General features: G+C 35.8%; 1 protein-coding gene across 1 annotated transcript in view; it reads right to left on the reverse strand.

The window, feature by feature from the left end:
* THEMIS (thymocyte selection associated) overlaps window positions 1-16,052 on the reverse strand; it is a gene marked incomplete at its 3' end in the record, with an annotated part of 200,316 nt that overhangs the window by 97,293 nt on the left and 86,971 nt on the right. Inside the window, exon 4 of the mRNA XM_080699749.1 lies at window positions 4,059-5,107. Within this exon, the coding sequence (XP_080555875.1) occupies window positions 4,059-5,107 (1,049 nt within the window). The remainder of the gene's footprint in view (window positions 1-4,058; window positions 5,108-16,052) is intronic.

Here is a 16,052-nt window from a genome sequence, read left to right on the forward strand (position 1 = left end):
TCAACGTCATTAGCAATCAGGAAGATGCAAATAAGAACTATTCTAAGATTCCATCTAATTTCAGTTGGAATGGCAATCATCAACAATGCAAATAATAATAAATGCTGTTGAGGATGTAGGGAATTAGAATTCTTAAACACTGTTGGTAGTATTGTAAATTAGTTATTTTTTAAAAAGAAGATGCTAAGTACCCTTTACTTTTTTATTTCCAGATACCTATATCCAGTTTTCAAGTGTATCCACATACAAATTTCATTGGCTACGGCCTTTGAAAATTGGCATAAAACTTCCACGTTTAAAAAGCAAACAGATTCACAAGGCAGCATGCTCAGTAAACACACAGTAATGTCAAGTAAGCTTGTAGGTTAGACCAAGAGGACCCACCAAAAGAAGATACATAGCAGTCTGCAGAAGCTCAGAGCCAGCTACAAATCCAAACCCTCAATGTCTTTATATCGCATTGGGTTAATAAAAACAAATCACATCATTTGTGACTGAATCCTATCAATAACAAGCAAGTGGATATACTACTGTTCTCTCTTCTCTAAAGGCATAGATTTAGACCAGTGGCATGGGATTTTTTAGCACATTTCAGCCACTCTGACTGTCACAGCAGATCAGAAGTGATGTTTCAGCACCAGCAGGCGCTGCTAAAATTCTCTTGCTGCCCTTCCCAGGAGCTGCAGCTTCCTTCTGCCTTTTCCAGCTCTCACTCTAATTCTGGTACGAGGTTCCCTTTTTGCCCATTGCATGATGCCTTACCATCACTGCCTCCCTTGCCCTTTGCCTTAATGTCTCCTGTGGGTGTTCTGGTCCAACAGAAATCTAGAAATTCCAGTAACAAAGTGGACACTTGGGCATTAAATGACCAAACAGAGTTAGTGAAATGCAAGATTTCTGGTCCCAGCTGTAGTCTCTGAAGACATGGAATATCTCATCTTTCAACCAAAGGCTTGTTTTTCTATCTGGTTATAGACCCTTTTATCAGAGTACAGAAGTTACATTTCTCCTGTGTGGTATTCAGAAGTCATAGCCATATATATTCACGACAGGAAAAACCCCAGTGTGTACATGTTTTTCCAAACTATCTGAAACTACTTCTGACATAGAAACTAACCTTCAGAGAAAGAAGAATCTACCCACAACATTTCTATTTGGGAAACAATTTTAGGTACAGCTTTATTTAGTCACTTTATAAAATTGCTTCCATCAGATAAAAAAATACAAATGCCTAGTTGTTAAAGATACTATCCCTGTATTATGCCATTAGCCTAATGGGAAATTTGTGGGCTCACTCATTTAAACTCATTTAAATCTTCAAAAAAAAAAACAAATTAAAATAATAATAAAATCATTCCATGAAAAACTGCATAGGCCTTGATGTAGGCTGCCATTTCTTCTGGTATCTAGACCACCATCTTCTGTTCCTGCCCATATCTAAATTACAATTCTCAAGTTTTTACTGCAATCTTTTTTAATTTAGAAATTGCTAATGCTAGAGAACAGTTGGTAATATTTTCTCTTAAAGCATTTTTTCTATTGTGCATAGACAGTTCTTATAACTTGTCTTCAAGTAGTCTTAATTTCAAAATGTCTTAGATGAATTTGAAGTGTTCATAAATGACAGCACATGCCTGCTGTAGACGAATTTGGCTAATGCTACATACAGTTGAGATTCTTACTATGAGACTATCCATACATCTGTCCTCTTACTCAGTAATGCAAGAAATTGATCTAGCAAAGTTAATGATCCATTAGGAAGGCAAAGGTAAACTCCTATAATGAGGCATTGGGTATCTATGGAAAAAAGACATCTTAATGAACTAAATGAGTCTGAATATTTAAAATCTGAATAACTCTTACAAATTGTTCTCTGAATTTAAAACAATTTTACACATATCATCTGAAACCTCAGAGGCTTGTTTTCATGGCTTCTTCCTGCTTGTAAAGCAGGAAAAAAAATGTTCTATGCAATCACTTCAAAACTCTACATGAGAGAAAAGCTTTAATGTAGCTATCAGAAGAAACATAAAAGAAACATATGAAAGAATGACATTGTGATAATAAGAAATAGTTGGTTGCAAGACTTTTGTAAAGTAGATTATGCAGAAACTGACAAATATTCTGTTTGTTCTATAAATGATCTACTAAGCAGATTTCTATCTTCATGGTGAGAAAAATTACTGAAAATGAGGAGGTCAAAAGGTCTAAACCTAGGTAAATGATAGCATCCTTTGACATTTTAAAGTGACATCAGAGGAAATATAGTGCTTTATTTGCCACAATTGATGGAACTAACCATAAACAAGGAGTTTTAGATTTTTCTCAACAATCTGATAAATTCTCAGTCAAAGCAGGGATCTCCTAACAACATCACTTACCTGTGGTTCCATGAAATCTGTTCCAATACATTATACCAACAATGTCCTCTTTTTTAATTCAACCGGTGCTGAAGATATTGTAATGAAATGTAAGTCCAAAATCTTTGTCACAAAATATTTCTATACATATATAGTTAGTACTATTTCCTGTTGAGTCTTTCATGTTAAGATTATCATTCAATTCCGTCAATGACAGTGGCTCCAGGACCTTTGGGCAGCTTAACAACTCTCTCCAAATTACAGTTAATATTCTCTAGTGTATAACTCAAAACTCAACACTAGCAATTTCTGTAGTGTATGACCAGTGAATACACAGTTAGAAATTATTAAATTGAACAGTGGGCATGGTAGTGCATTTTTGCAATACCAATATTTGGGAATCTGAGACAGGAGGATTAGGGTTTGAGTCTAACCTTAGCAACTTAACAAACCCTCAGTAATGAGTTACTAAAGCTTTCCAGAATTCAATCAGAATTCAGTCTTTTGTGGTGTAAAATAAAAAGCCTTTCCATATCTATATATGAGGCTTGAAGCCCAAGGCTCCCATCTTTCCTGAATATAGAAGGTAAACATGCAGCCTGGCTTGGTGGAGCACACTTGTAACCCCAGCATTTGGGAGGCTGAGACAGGAGAGTCACGGTTCATTGACAGCCTCAGCCACTTAGTGAGGCCCTCTGCAACTCAATGAGACCCTGTTTCAAAATAAAGAATAAATAGTAGGTCTGGGTATAGATTGGAGGTAGAATGCCCCTGGGTTCCATTCCCAGTACTGAAAAAAAAAGAAAAAGAAAAAGAAAAAGAAAAAGAGAGTAAACATTCATCTTTCTTTGGTTTACCGATTGCTTTATTTTGCTAAGCTGCTAGCACATCTGCTGGGACAGAATAAGATCCTTCCATATACCATAGAACCAGAGCCAGGCAAACCACCCGCACATCCTGACATCAGAAGGAACAGAGCGATTTTCAGGTAGCTAGCAGGCAGTTTTCAAAAAGCAAAGAACTCAAGTAGTAATGAAGCTGAACCATCTCACAGACCCTTTAGTGTGGTTATAGAGTTGTTAATTTCTGTAATGATCTCATACTGTTGTAAGTATATTGATTTCTTTTTTCAGTAGAACTGTTCAGGATTGAAATTCTAAGATAGGCAGAATGTGGGCAGATGCTCACATTCTCACACACAGTTCTGCCAAGATATTTTTACATCTTTCTGCACATAAAACAAAATGAAGACATGTGTTATAGATGCATGTTACCAATAACCACCCAGAAGAAGAGAGTTTATTATATGCTCATTTCCTGGATAAAGTATTAAAATAATTCTCTCTAGAAAAAAATGTGGACAGTAAGTATTTCCAAAATTAAAAAAGGTTTGCTTGTGAGGCACCTTATTAAACATTCTTAATTTCCTGAACCCATTGAAATGGCAATTTGCGCCATCATATCCAAATGTCATGCCTGCTAGTTCTAATTCAAAAAGACTTCGTGGTTACACATCAAAACACAAAATGCTACAACAGCTCACACACTGCTGATGCTCATTCATCTACTTGCATCGGAATGGCTTATTTCAAATTATAGCATGTAAGAAAAAAGAGTAAACAAAAAGTAAACTCACAGTTGAAACCAATTGCCTCAAGAAAAACACTCCAGAGAAAATCTCCAAAATCATAGCCTTACCTTGGGAGTCTTCGGCATATCCACTGTCCTTTCTTTTGCTACGGTGAGCAAGGTGAACTTTGTTTCCTGCACTAAGGGATGCTTGGGAGGGCGAGGTGGAGGGTGCAAAAGAGAACTTTCATATCTTCTCATCATGTAATATTGTTCTTCGGTAATCTCTTCCACCAAAGTCCTGACTAGAAATGGTCCTATGTCCCCAGACAGATTACTAACTAACTGAACAGTCATGCTTAAGCGGCTGACAGGAATTTCCCAACATTCCCTGGGGTTGGCAAAGTCACTTATGAGTAGGTAAGAATCTGTGATGTCTTCCTCCAACTGCAGTCCTAGTGTGGCAGCCAGAATGTCCTCTTCAATTGAAAGATCTCTCACAGACACCTTCACATTGAAAGGCAAGCGGAACTGTTCACAAAGCTCAGAGATCTGGTACTGTTTCTTGTCATGAATTACCTCTACAAAACCTCCTTCCATGTACAAAGGGAGCAAGGCTGCCTCATAGGGCTTCTTGAGGATTTTTTCACAGAACAGAACATTCACCACTTTTTTGATTCCTTCACAAAGGACTTCAGTAGTCTCTGAATGATTCACTAAAAACTGGTCCCCAACAGATACAGAGGACAGCCCCTCATGAGACGAGTGGAAGGCTTTGGTGGCCACCACGTGGAGGGGCTCCTTTTCACTCTTAGCTATCTCTAGGTCATAGGCGGTAGGGAACTCCCGAGGTCGCCGCTTGAATTTGCCTTTGTAGCTAGTAGGGATCAAGAAGTGTCTCTTAGGAAAATTGCTTCTCATTTCTGAAGCCAAGATTCGTGATGCCTGGTACTTTTTGTGGATCACAATGGTTTTCCCCGGCTGTAAAATATTTCTCAGTAGCTGGTTTTCCTGAGGTGCTTCTATGACTTCAGCCACTATGGGAAACTCTTTACTGGCCATTTCAAAAAGATCTTCCATAGATAAGAGCTGAAGAAACCAGTTAGCATCGTAAGAGTCAGTAATGTCTTTGACTTCGACATCTAAACTGGGGAGAATGCGGACTATATCCTTTCGAACTAAAAAGAAAAAAAAAAACAGTATGACATTTCATGTGTGGAAATATTTCTTGTGAATTACTCTCCAGGTATCATACATTTTATTTAGAAAACAAAGAACTCAGATGATCATAAAGTAAAATTTCTTCTGAATAATTTTCCTTTTTTAAAATTTAAAAGAGATTATATATAAAACCAATATCTATAGGACCATGCTTGATTAAAAAAATAGAAATCAGCCAGTCCCTTAGATCCCTTTAACTCACCAAAATCACATCCTCCCACTGCTACCTAAGAGTTGCCACTCTCTTAATTCTTGAGTTAATCAATCCCATTTTTACACTTATGAGCCATGTGATATATAGCATACATGAATATGGATATGTATGTGGATATAAATGTAAATGTATATGTGTGAAAGTGGTGTATTATATCATTTTAAGGCATGTTCTTGAGATTCAGACTTTAAAGCAAAATTATTGGAGAAGAAAGTTTTGGTATATCAGACAACTTAAGGCCCAAGACATACATCCTTCATATGGGGTAAAATAACACTGAAAAGTCATAAAATATAATGGACTTAAGATTAGTATATGGAAATGGATATCAAGAAGCAATCTTTTTCCAATGTCAGAGGTATTTCTTTTTCTACCAGTGCCATATTATAACTGGATAGAAAAAGGGTGGTGCAGATGGGCCACAATCAGAAGGCCACTCAGGAGCCCTAATTTCCTGGTGAGTGGTTACCAATGTGTCACTGAAAAGAAATGAAGCTTCATGTTATTTCCAAAAAGGCTTTCTTTGAGACTACAGAGACTCTTAAAATATCATCCTGAAATTATCTCTCTCCACATACTACCAACATAGTGACATTATAAATAGTCTTGAATTTTAAAATTATGTACTAGTATTAATGAGATTTTACAATAGTATCTGGTTTTTTGACAATTATCTAACACTAGTTTCATAGCATTTTTATTATTTTGTTTCCCAACATAAATAGCCACTCTCTGTCAAAATTTCTTTTTCCTTCAATGTTTTTGAAAACTAACAAGTTGGAAAACTTAGAAAAAAAATTTGCTCTTAATAAACATTACTTTTGATATTATAATATTAACATTTTATGCAACATTTGAAGATCCAAGGTGTAATTTTTATCATATTATATAATATAATATTGTTTATGTAGCTATAATATTAGCTATTTATGCAGCATCTGAAACCTAAATATAATTTGTCATATTACATAATATCTATCATAGAGTTTATGTGGATACAGCATGTAAAAGTATCATTTTCTTGAGATGAAAAAATAAAGATCAATATTTACCTATAGACCAAAGTTTTATAAAAATTATAAAATTATTTAATGTTAGAAAAAGAGGACTGAAAAAAAAATTCTTAATTACTTTATTTTATAAAGTTTAGCATCCTTTAAGTTTTGAGATTGTTGTTTCAGATTCCTGGAATCCTAAAGAAATTTTAGAAACTAAAATCTTATTTGGATTAAAACAAACTGGGTTTAAGAATTCTAATGCTAACTCTACATGGGCTCCATAGGCTCATGCCATTCCTCAAGTCTAGAGAACATCTAGAAACTGGATAAGTAGATGCCAGCAAGGATTTCTGGGATCCCTCCATTAGTCCATTAGGTCATCTGGGCCCCAGTACAAGCTGGATCTCAACCTATACTTATTCATTGTGGATGCTGTGGGCCAGGAATCACTTTAATTTCTTTGGAAGTGTTTCTAAATGACAGAAAAAGCCTCTAGACCAGGCTATCTAACTTTAGTTACATTTTCTATATCCAGTTACTGACCTATCTTCAATACTTCTTTTCCTCGATAGCCTGAAGTAATGCTAGCCTATGTCATTTTACATAACACACCAACAGCATTGAACAAAGTAGATTGACTTTCTATTCTTTGATATATTCCCTCTTATATTACTTGTAATTGTTTTCAATTTTTGTTGTTGTTGGATTCTTCTCTCTACACACCACCCATACTCACAAATACACTTTTTAGTATGTCTTGATTCTCTTCCTTCCTTTCTCTGTCTACATTCACACCTACAGTGACTTTACATGGTATCATGTCTTTAAATATCATTTATGTGTTCATGACTTCTCAAATTATAGCTCTAGCCAAATTATTTTCCTAAATGTTTTGTATATTTAAGACCTTCACTTGGAATACAGTGGATGTCTCAAAATCAATATGCCCAAATTGAAATAAGACCTTCCCCCTAAATCCTAGACTATTTGGTACTTTCTCTGTCTTAGTTATTGAGAATTCCTTTCTCCTTATTTAGTCCATAAATCTGAGGGACATCGGTAGCTTTCCTCTTTTTCTAATACTTGAAACCCTTAGCATCAGAGTTACTTTGTTCTATACCACATTTTTTTTTAACCTGGTTTATTATAATGGTTTCCTAACAATTTATCTGGAAACGGTCTCTTAACCCAGCAAGACTGACTACAAACCTATGCAATCCTCCTGTCTCCGCCTCCCAAGTGCGGGGACTACAAGCAAGCGCCACCACGCCCAGCCAAAATATACTTCAGTGAGCATTAAAATAAATGATCTAATAAATAGTGTAGTCCCATGTTAATTTCTTTGGGGAAAAAAAGGGTTCCTCTGTTAGAACTCCTGCTATATATCATAGCAAATACTGCAAATCTCATTTAAAAAATGTCTCTTCAAGTTGAAGTTTGTCTTAATGAAGCCAATACATTAAGTAAGTACTTATATAATTTAGTTTCTATATATAGTTTCTACTATAATAGACATAGTAGAATATAAAAATATGAGCAACTTGAAGTCTTTTTTATCGAAGATTTTACTCATAATAAAAAAGTCTAGGGAAAGTCACAAGGTATATCCCTCAAGGGAAGATCCAATACAGAGAAACAGCACGTGCAGTGAAGATCAAAATCTCATTTTAGATCCATCAAAGAACTGAAGTCAGAGTGAGGCCCCATCACGAGACAGTAGGTACATAGAGTCCCAACGCACTGGGAGCAGAAACCACTGCTAAACCCCAGAAACCAGTAACTCTTAAAGGATAATTGATTGATTTCTGGAAACTAAGCATGATTAGTTTGATAGATAAAGCAGCTGGGGCCATGCTTAAGAAGACCCCCACACTGCCCTGAGTCTTACTTCCAAGCACCCCACCAGGTTCTCAGGTGAAGACTGGAGAAAAATCCCCTTGTGCTTTTGTCAGGGTGAGGGGAAAAGCGATCATTCTAATACACACCTAGGGCACTCTGATCTCTCTAAAAAGCCTTTCCTCAAGGGATACTACCGCACCACAGCCTAACCAACTTGTTTTACCAAAACTTAACCAACATGGGAGAATGGAATTACCCATTTCCAGACATCTCTGATCTTCTAAGTGGGGGAAAGAAAGCACCCAACTTCGGCTTCCTTCATCCTTCTATATAAGGGAAGGGGAATACCCAACTCCAGCACCCACTAGCCATTCTGTCTCCACTAACTCAGAGAAAAAAGGTGAGAAACACTCATGAAAGCCACAGCACAAATGCACAGGCTCACCAAATGACTGAAACCTAATTATAAGCTTATAGGATGCTCTCCCATCCCCCAAGTTTATGACCACATCAACAGCTCTATTATATGTTAACAGGGTATTCCAACTGAAAGAATGACATTTAAGACCCTACTTAAGAAGAAGTTCCTAAGGAAATAAAAGAGAAACGAAAACAAGGACACCATAGGAAATTCTGGTGTCTGACTCGGTGGCTATAGAAAATAGTAAAAACAAGCCAGGCGTGGTGGCGCACGCTTGTAATCCCAGCATTCGGGAGGCTGAGATCGAAGGATCGCGGTTCACGGACAGCCTCAGCTATTTAGTGAGACCCTCTGCAACTCAGTTAGACCCGGTTTCAAAATAAAGAATAAAAAGTAGGGCAGGGGGTGTAGCTCGGAGGTCGAATGCCCCTGTCATTCTACCTGTCAATATCTGTCTATCTGTCTACCTGTCTATCTGTCAATAGAAACTCTTCAAATTGAAAAGCAAAAGGATTGAAAGAAATGGAAAAGAATATACAGGGATTGTGGGTCAATTACAAAACATATAGTAAATATGTCATGAGAATACCAGGAAAGAAGGAAGAAATATTTGAAATAATAAGACTGATAATTTTCCAAAATTAATGGAACAGAGAACACTAAGCAGGATAAATATAAAAAGTAATTCTGTACCCAGAAATAATTATATTCAAACCACATAAGATCAAAGACTAATAGAAAACTGAAATGAAACAAGAAACAAGAATACGATTTACATAGGAAATCTCTCCAGAACTCATGCAAGCAAGAATAAAGAGGAGTGAGTTGGGCATGGTGGCACATACTTGTAATCCTAGCATCTGGGAGGCTGAGACAGCCTCAGCTACTTAGTGAGGCCCTTTGCAACTCAGTGAGACCCTGTTTCAAAATAAAGAATAAAAAATAGGGCTGGGGTGTAGTTCGGAGGTAGAATGCCCCTGGGTTCCATGCCCAGTACTGCAAAGAGAGAGAAAGAGAGAGGGAGAGGGAGAGGGAGAGGGAGAGGGAGAGGGAGAGGGAGAGGGAGAGAGAGAGAGAGAGAGAGAGAGAGAGAGAGAGAGAGAGAGAGAAAGGATTTTAAGACATGGAAAGAAAAAAAATACCACCTACAATTCTGTATTCAATGAATTTATTTTTCAAAAAGTAAGAAGAAATAAAAAATTTCTCAAGAAAAATTGAAAAATATGGTACCAGTAGAATTGTCAAGCAACAAGTATTTTTAGAAAGCTCTTTAGGTGAAAAAAGTTTTGGTCAGAAATTCAGATATACATGAAGAAAAGGAATAAAGTTAGCAAAGAAATAAATGAATAAAAATATATTTTATTGTTTTATTTTAATTGAGCTTATAGACAATAGCTTGTTCACAATAATAATAGCATCAATAGTTCACAGATAAGTGGAATGAAAGGCCGCACTATTTTAAGAAATGGGAGGGAGTAATTGGGAATATTTTACCATAAAGTACATCTAATAACATGAAGTTATTTGCATTGGCTGAAAGTGGACTTTTATTAGTTGTAAATGTATATTATAAAACATGAGATTTTTTTAAGCAGTATAATTGATTGAGAAAAATAGAAACATACAAAAGTCTCAGTTCATTGTATGGTAGTCAGAAAAAGAATGAAAGAATTATCACATCTACTTTGGGGATGAGGATAAAGACAGATATTATGAAAAGCACAGCTACAATGTGATTCTCAGAAGATGGAAGGAAAGTACAGGCCAACACAGAAAACAAACAAAAACAAAAAGACAGAATGTCTCAGATGGCAAAAACACCATGATCAATGCTAAGTAGGAAAGTTCGATATTGTCAGTAACTAACAAGTTATCTACCACGAAAACAGGACTATGAAGATCAGTTGGTCCTTTGGATGCCAAGTTGAGGAGTGTGTGATATTCCAGGAAAAATTCAAAATATTTAAGAATCAGAAGGACCAAATTAAAATTAAGTTTGGTAGACTAATTGCATAGCTCAGAGAGAAGAGGCCTGAAAGAAGTCTACCTTTCTCTGTTACCCACTGTGGATAAATTTCCAACTTACTTGTATCCCATCTAATTACTTTTGCATCAACTTAAAATTTTAGATCTTATCCTCTCATGTCACTTAAAGCATTAACACAAAACGCCTTCTGGTTTTATTATGCCAATGTCACTAATTTTTCATAGATTTTCAGTTTTCCATATTCAAACGTTAAAATAAGCCTAGTGTAGTGGTACGAGCCTATTATCCCAGAACTTGGGAGACTGAAACAGGAGACTTGTAGGTTCAAGGCCAGCCTCAGCAACTTAGCCAAGACCTTCAGCAAGCTTTAAAAAGACACCTTTTTTCTTTTTAAGGGCTGGAGTTGTAGCTCAGTGAGAGGTAGATCACCCTGGGTTTAATCCCTAGTATCTCCCCAAATTTATAATAAATACTTATATTTGTTTAAACTTACCTATAATTTAAAAATTGTATTCTCATTCTCTAATTGGAATAGATTTAATTTTATGACAAATATTATTAAATGCAGGAATCTCTGCTAGAGGGCAAAGAAACCAATACAGTTTGTTTCTCTCAGAAAACAGAAAGTTATATTTTCTTCTAAAAATATTTAAAATACAAAGAGGAAAAATTACAATACATTTTAAATTGATAAAAATTTTAGATTACCACTGCTTATATTTTGCTGTATGTAATTCTAATGGTGTGTGTGTGTGTGTGTGTGTGTGTGTGTGTGTATTATAAATTCTTTAAACAGCATTTGTTACTTTACAATTGGAAAAATGTTATCCCCTCAAAAAAGAATACATAGGGAGTGTAAGCTAAATTAGAAAATGTTATTTTATTTGAAAGATTCTCTTTGACCTCAACATGGCAGAGAGATAAGGAATAAATCAGAGCATGACACATTCCTGAAAGTTTTTACTACAAAATTTCCCATTTCAAACTAAACAAAAATAAAGCAATGTGTTCTCTTACAACCTTGGTTTAGGCTTCCCAATTTTCCTCCGAGTGGGTGAACATGAATTATTCTGGCCTCGTATGTGTTCTGGTTATCCAGTTTGAGCATCTGTGAAAAACAATTTCCATCCCGTTTTCTTTAACAAGGTAGCACTGCTTCCCTCTCTACACTGCTGAGTCATTTCATTAAACTTTATCTTTCTGCCTGTTGGTCAGAAAAAAGTCCCTTCATGGTTAGGGAAAATGTTAATCACACTGTGGTGTTTTCTACTTCCCCTGCTGTGACAGATCTCTTAATTAAGTTTAAGCTGAAGGATCCCATAAAAATTATCTTTGAAGAGAAAATAAAGGATTACATTTAAGGTATTGGGCAACACATGTTTGCTTGAACAGGTAATACCCAATTTTAGGATAGATTCAGTCCCAACACAACACACAAGGACCTAACCTTGCTACTGCACCTAACTTAATACAGAGTTAAAAATCTGATCAAGAGTCAGACTGAAGCCTTGAAGGCATGATAATTGTTTCTAAATACTTTTGTCTAAAAACGTTTTATAAATTCTACCCTTAGTTTCCCCTACATTGTTATTTAATAATAGTAATGATTTGTTTATTTATTTATTTATTTATTTATTTATTTATTTTTTCTTCTGTTCAGCAAAGGAAACTATCAAGAACCTCAATCGAGAGCCAACAGAATGGGAGAAGATTTTTGCCATCTACACCACTGATAGAGGACTAATATCTAGAATATACAGAGAACTCAAGAAACTCAACACTAAGAAAACAAAGCATCCAATAACAAAATGGGCAAATGAACTAAATAGACACTTCACAAAAGAAGAAATTCAAATGGCCAATAAATGCATGAAAAAATGCTCAACATCACTGGCAATCAGAGAGATGCAAATCAAAACTACCCTGAGATTTCACCTAACTCCAACTAGAATGGCCATCATTCAAAACACAAACAACAACAGATGCTGGCGAGGATGTGGAGAAGTGGGAACTCTAAGACATTGTTGGTGGGATTGCAAATTAGTGCAACCACTTTGGAAAACAGTATAGAGAATCCTCAGAAGAATGGGAACAAATCTTCCATTTGATCCAGCAATACCACTGTTGGGTATCTACCCAAAAGAAAAGAAACCAAACTACCAAACTAATGCATGTGTATCTATGTTCATAGCTGCACAATTCACCATAGCCAAACTATGGAACCAGCCAAGATGTCCATCAACAGATGAATGGATTACAAAACTGTGGGATATGTACACAATGGAATTTTACTCAGCCATCAAAAAAAACTCAATTACATCATTTTCAGGGAAATGGATGGAACTGGAGGACATTATGCTAAGTGAGATTAGTCAGGCACAAAAAATAAGAAATCAGATGCTTTCCCTAATATGTGAGAGTTAGGGAGAAATGGGTCATAGGAGGAACTCTCGGAAGAGGATCAGTAACTTTTAACTCTGTTTACATTGTCTTTGGATATACAATTTTTTTTTTATTTTTTAGGGAGTTTATTTACTCTTTTGTTGCCTGTGCCATTGAAATCATATCCAAGAAATCACTTCCAATTTCAATGATTTATTTATTAATTGGCCACTTTCTCTTCTGAAGTTTGATTTCTTTGTCAATTAATGTCCAAGGCTATCTACTTATTTTTCTCAAAAATATTTCATTAAACTTCATCTCAGTGTATCATTTACTCAGTGAATTGTTTCCCTGAGTTTTTGTATTGCCTTATATTCTTTGTTATATGATTTGTTATTAATTTTACTAGTGATTTCTGACCTCTGCATTGTTTCAAATTTTTAAATTTTCCTTTATAGTTTATCCATTTTATGTAAATTTTCTTTGTGGATATTCTGTACATTATTTGGTCATATAGAAATAAAAAATATAGCCTGGCGTGGTGGCGCACGCTTGTAATCCCTGCGCTTGGGAGGCGGAGCCAGGAGGATCCCGCAGGTTTGAGGCCAGCTGCACTGGCTTAAGAGACCCTGTTTCAAAAAAAAAAAAAAAAAAAGTCTGGGAGTGTAGCCCAGAAGTAAAAGGGCTTCCAGAAACCCCAATACCAAAAAAATAAAATAAAATAAAATAAAATAAAAAATAAAAATATATAGTGAAAATATGCATTTTCTTTTTTGTTGTTGTTTTTGGTGGTACTGGGGTTCTTGGAAACCCTTCTCCCTCCAGGCTACACTCTGAGACCTATTTTTTATACTTTTAAAATTGGAAACAGGGTCTTTTAAACCAGCGCGGGTGGCTTCGAACCTGCGCGATCCTCCTGTCTCCACCTCCCAAGCACGGGAATTACAAGCATGTGCCACCACGCCAGGCTATGCATTTTTTTTTACTTGCAGTTTGATATTTTTGTTGACAATAAAAATGAAGTCTAAAAAAAATAAATAAACCAGGCGTGGTGGTGCGCGCTTGTAATCCCAGCATTCGGGAGGCTGAGACCGGAGGATCACGGTTCACAGACAGCCTCAGCTACTTAGTGAGGTCCTCTGCAACTTAATGAGACCCTGTTTCAAAATAAAGAATAAAAATAGGGCAGGGGTGTGGCTCAGAGGTCAAATGCCCCTGGATTCCATCCCCAGACCCACAAAATTAATTAATTGATTGATTAATTAAATGGAAGCTAAGTAGTGTACTTATTAGTGTGCCTACTGATTCTGAATATCATGTTATCACAATATATTTTTGGTTGCATTAAGAATAGCATCACAAATAAAAATTGAACTTGTTACATGAATGTAAAGATATTAATTGGGTACTATGAAGTTAATTTTCTCTTTAGCTATTAGAATCATAAGTATGTACCCATAGTCTGAATATTTTGATTAAGAAAATCCTCTTGTTACCTATATCGAAACTTTGTACTGTCCAATATAAACATGCATAAATAATATTTTAGCTGCTTTATTCATTCATTTATGCATTTTAAAGATTTACTGAATACTTACTGAACCTTTACTATATTTCAAGCATTGAGAAGATAAAAAAAACACATAAGAAATTGAATCTATTTTTACATATTACTAAAAGGTTATGTTTTGCTAAAATGATTAAATTTATACATTATATTTATCACTTAGTGGTAATAGCAACCAATTCTTAATGGGATCATATTTAGTCCAGGTAAAATTCTGGGCTAGGAATAATTTAAGTAAGTAGTAATGTTTATAGAAGCAATATATACCTTTTCGGCCCTTTCACCATACCTTTTACCATGGGGGTACAAAACAACAAGAATGAGAAGAGAGAGCGAAAAAAGGATTCAGTGCGTCTAAATGACATCTGCACCCCCTAATCTAAGTAAAATGAGAAATCAAATAGAAGAATGGTAAGTAACTAGGCAGAAGAGAAAAATAAATACTGAAAGCCTAAGGAAACAGAATCCAGTGAAAGGTAAGCTTTTTTAAAATAATTCCTAAAGAGAACTCCTAAAATACTTAAGACTTGAAGACATAGGGCCCTTCTAAAGCCCAAAATGAATCTTGGTGGTTAAAAACAAGAAGTTTATTTAAATCCTCAAAGAAGTCGGGCACGGTGGCACACACCTGTAATCCCAGTACTTGGGAGGCTGAAACAGAAGAATGACAGGTTTGAGAAGAGTCTCAGTAACTCAGTGAGACTCTCGGCAACCTAATGAGATCCTGTTTCAAAAATTAATTAATTAATTAATTGATTAAAAATAAAAAGGGTTAGGGTATAGCTCAGAGGTAGAAGGCCCCAGGTTAAATCCCTAGTACCCCCCACACACATTTCAAAGAATAAACACTCTAACCTAGAAAAGATGAGTGACCACCTTCTCACCTCTCTCTCTGCAGGAAGCATTATATAGGGGACCTAAAACAGTGCACAGGGAAACCAGGCACTGGTGGGTAAGAGGGAGGCATGGTACTGAGAACAGAGGGGTTAAGTCTAATTCCACAGGGACAGTGGTGAGACCCTGAGACACTCCCTACTCAGATTCAACAATTTTATACTGCCAGAAGATATCAGGAAGACTGTATCCCTATCAAAGTAAATCAGTTCCTAAGGATAGACATACAGAACCTGGGTACAGGGGTGCCCCAGCAAAAGAGATGGCATGTGGATCAATTGATAAGTCTCATTGGTAAATTCTAAAAATTGTCTGACATGTAAGTATAAATGAGGCCTGGGAATATAGCTCAGTGGTAGAGTACTTGCCCTGAATGGATGAAACCTTGGGTTCAATTCCAAGCCTCCCTATACACACTCACAAAATAAAATACATATAAATATAACCTGATGGCAAATAATCAGAAGCATTTAGTGAAATCTGAACAAGAATAACAGACCAAATTTAAAAATAAAAAGAATAGAATAAGGGAGATAAAATGTAGAAAATTTTAAAGAAAATGTAAAATCTCCTCAGAGATAAGATATTGCATCCTTAAAA

Source organism: Muscardinus avellanarius (genome assembly GCF_963383645.1).
Source record: "Muscardinus avellanarius genome assembly, chromosome: 8".
Lineage (NCBI taxonomy): Eukaryota > Metazoa > Chordata > Mammalia > Rodentia > Gliridae > Muscardinus > Muscardinus avellanarius.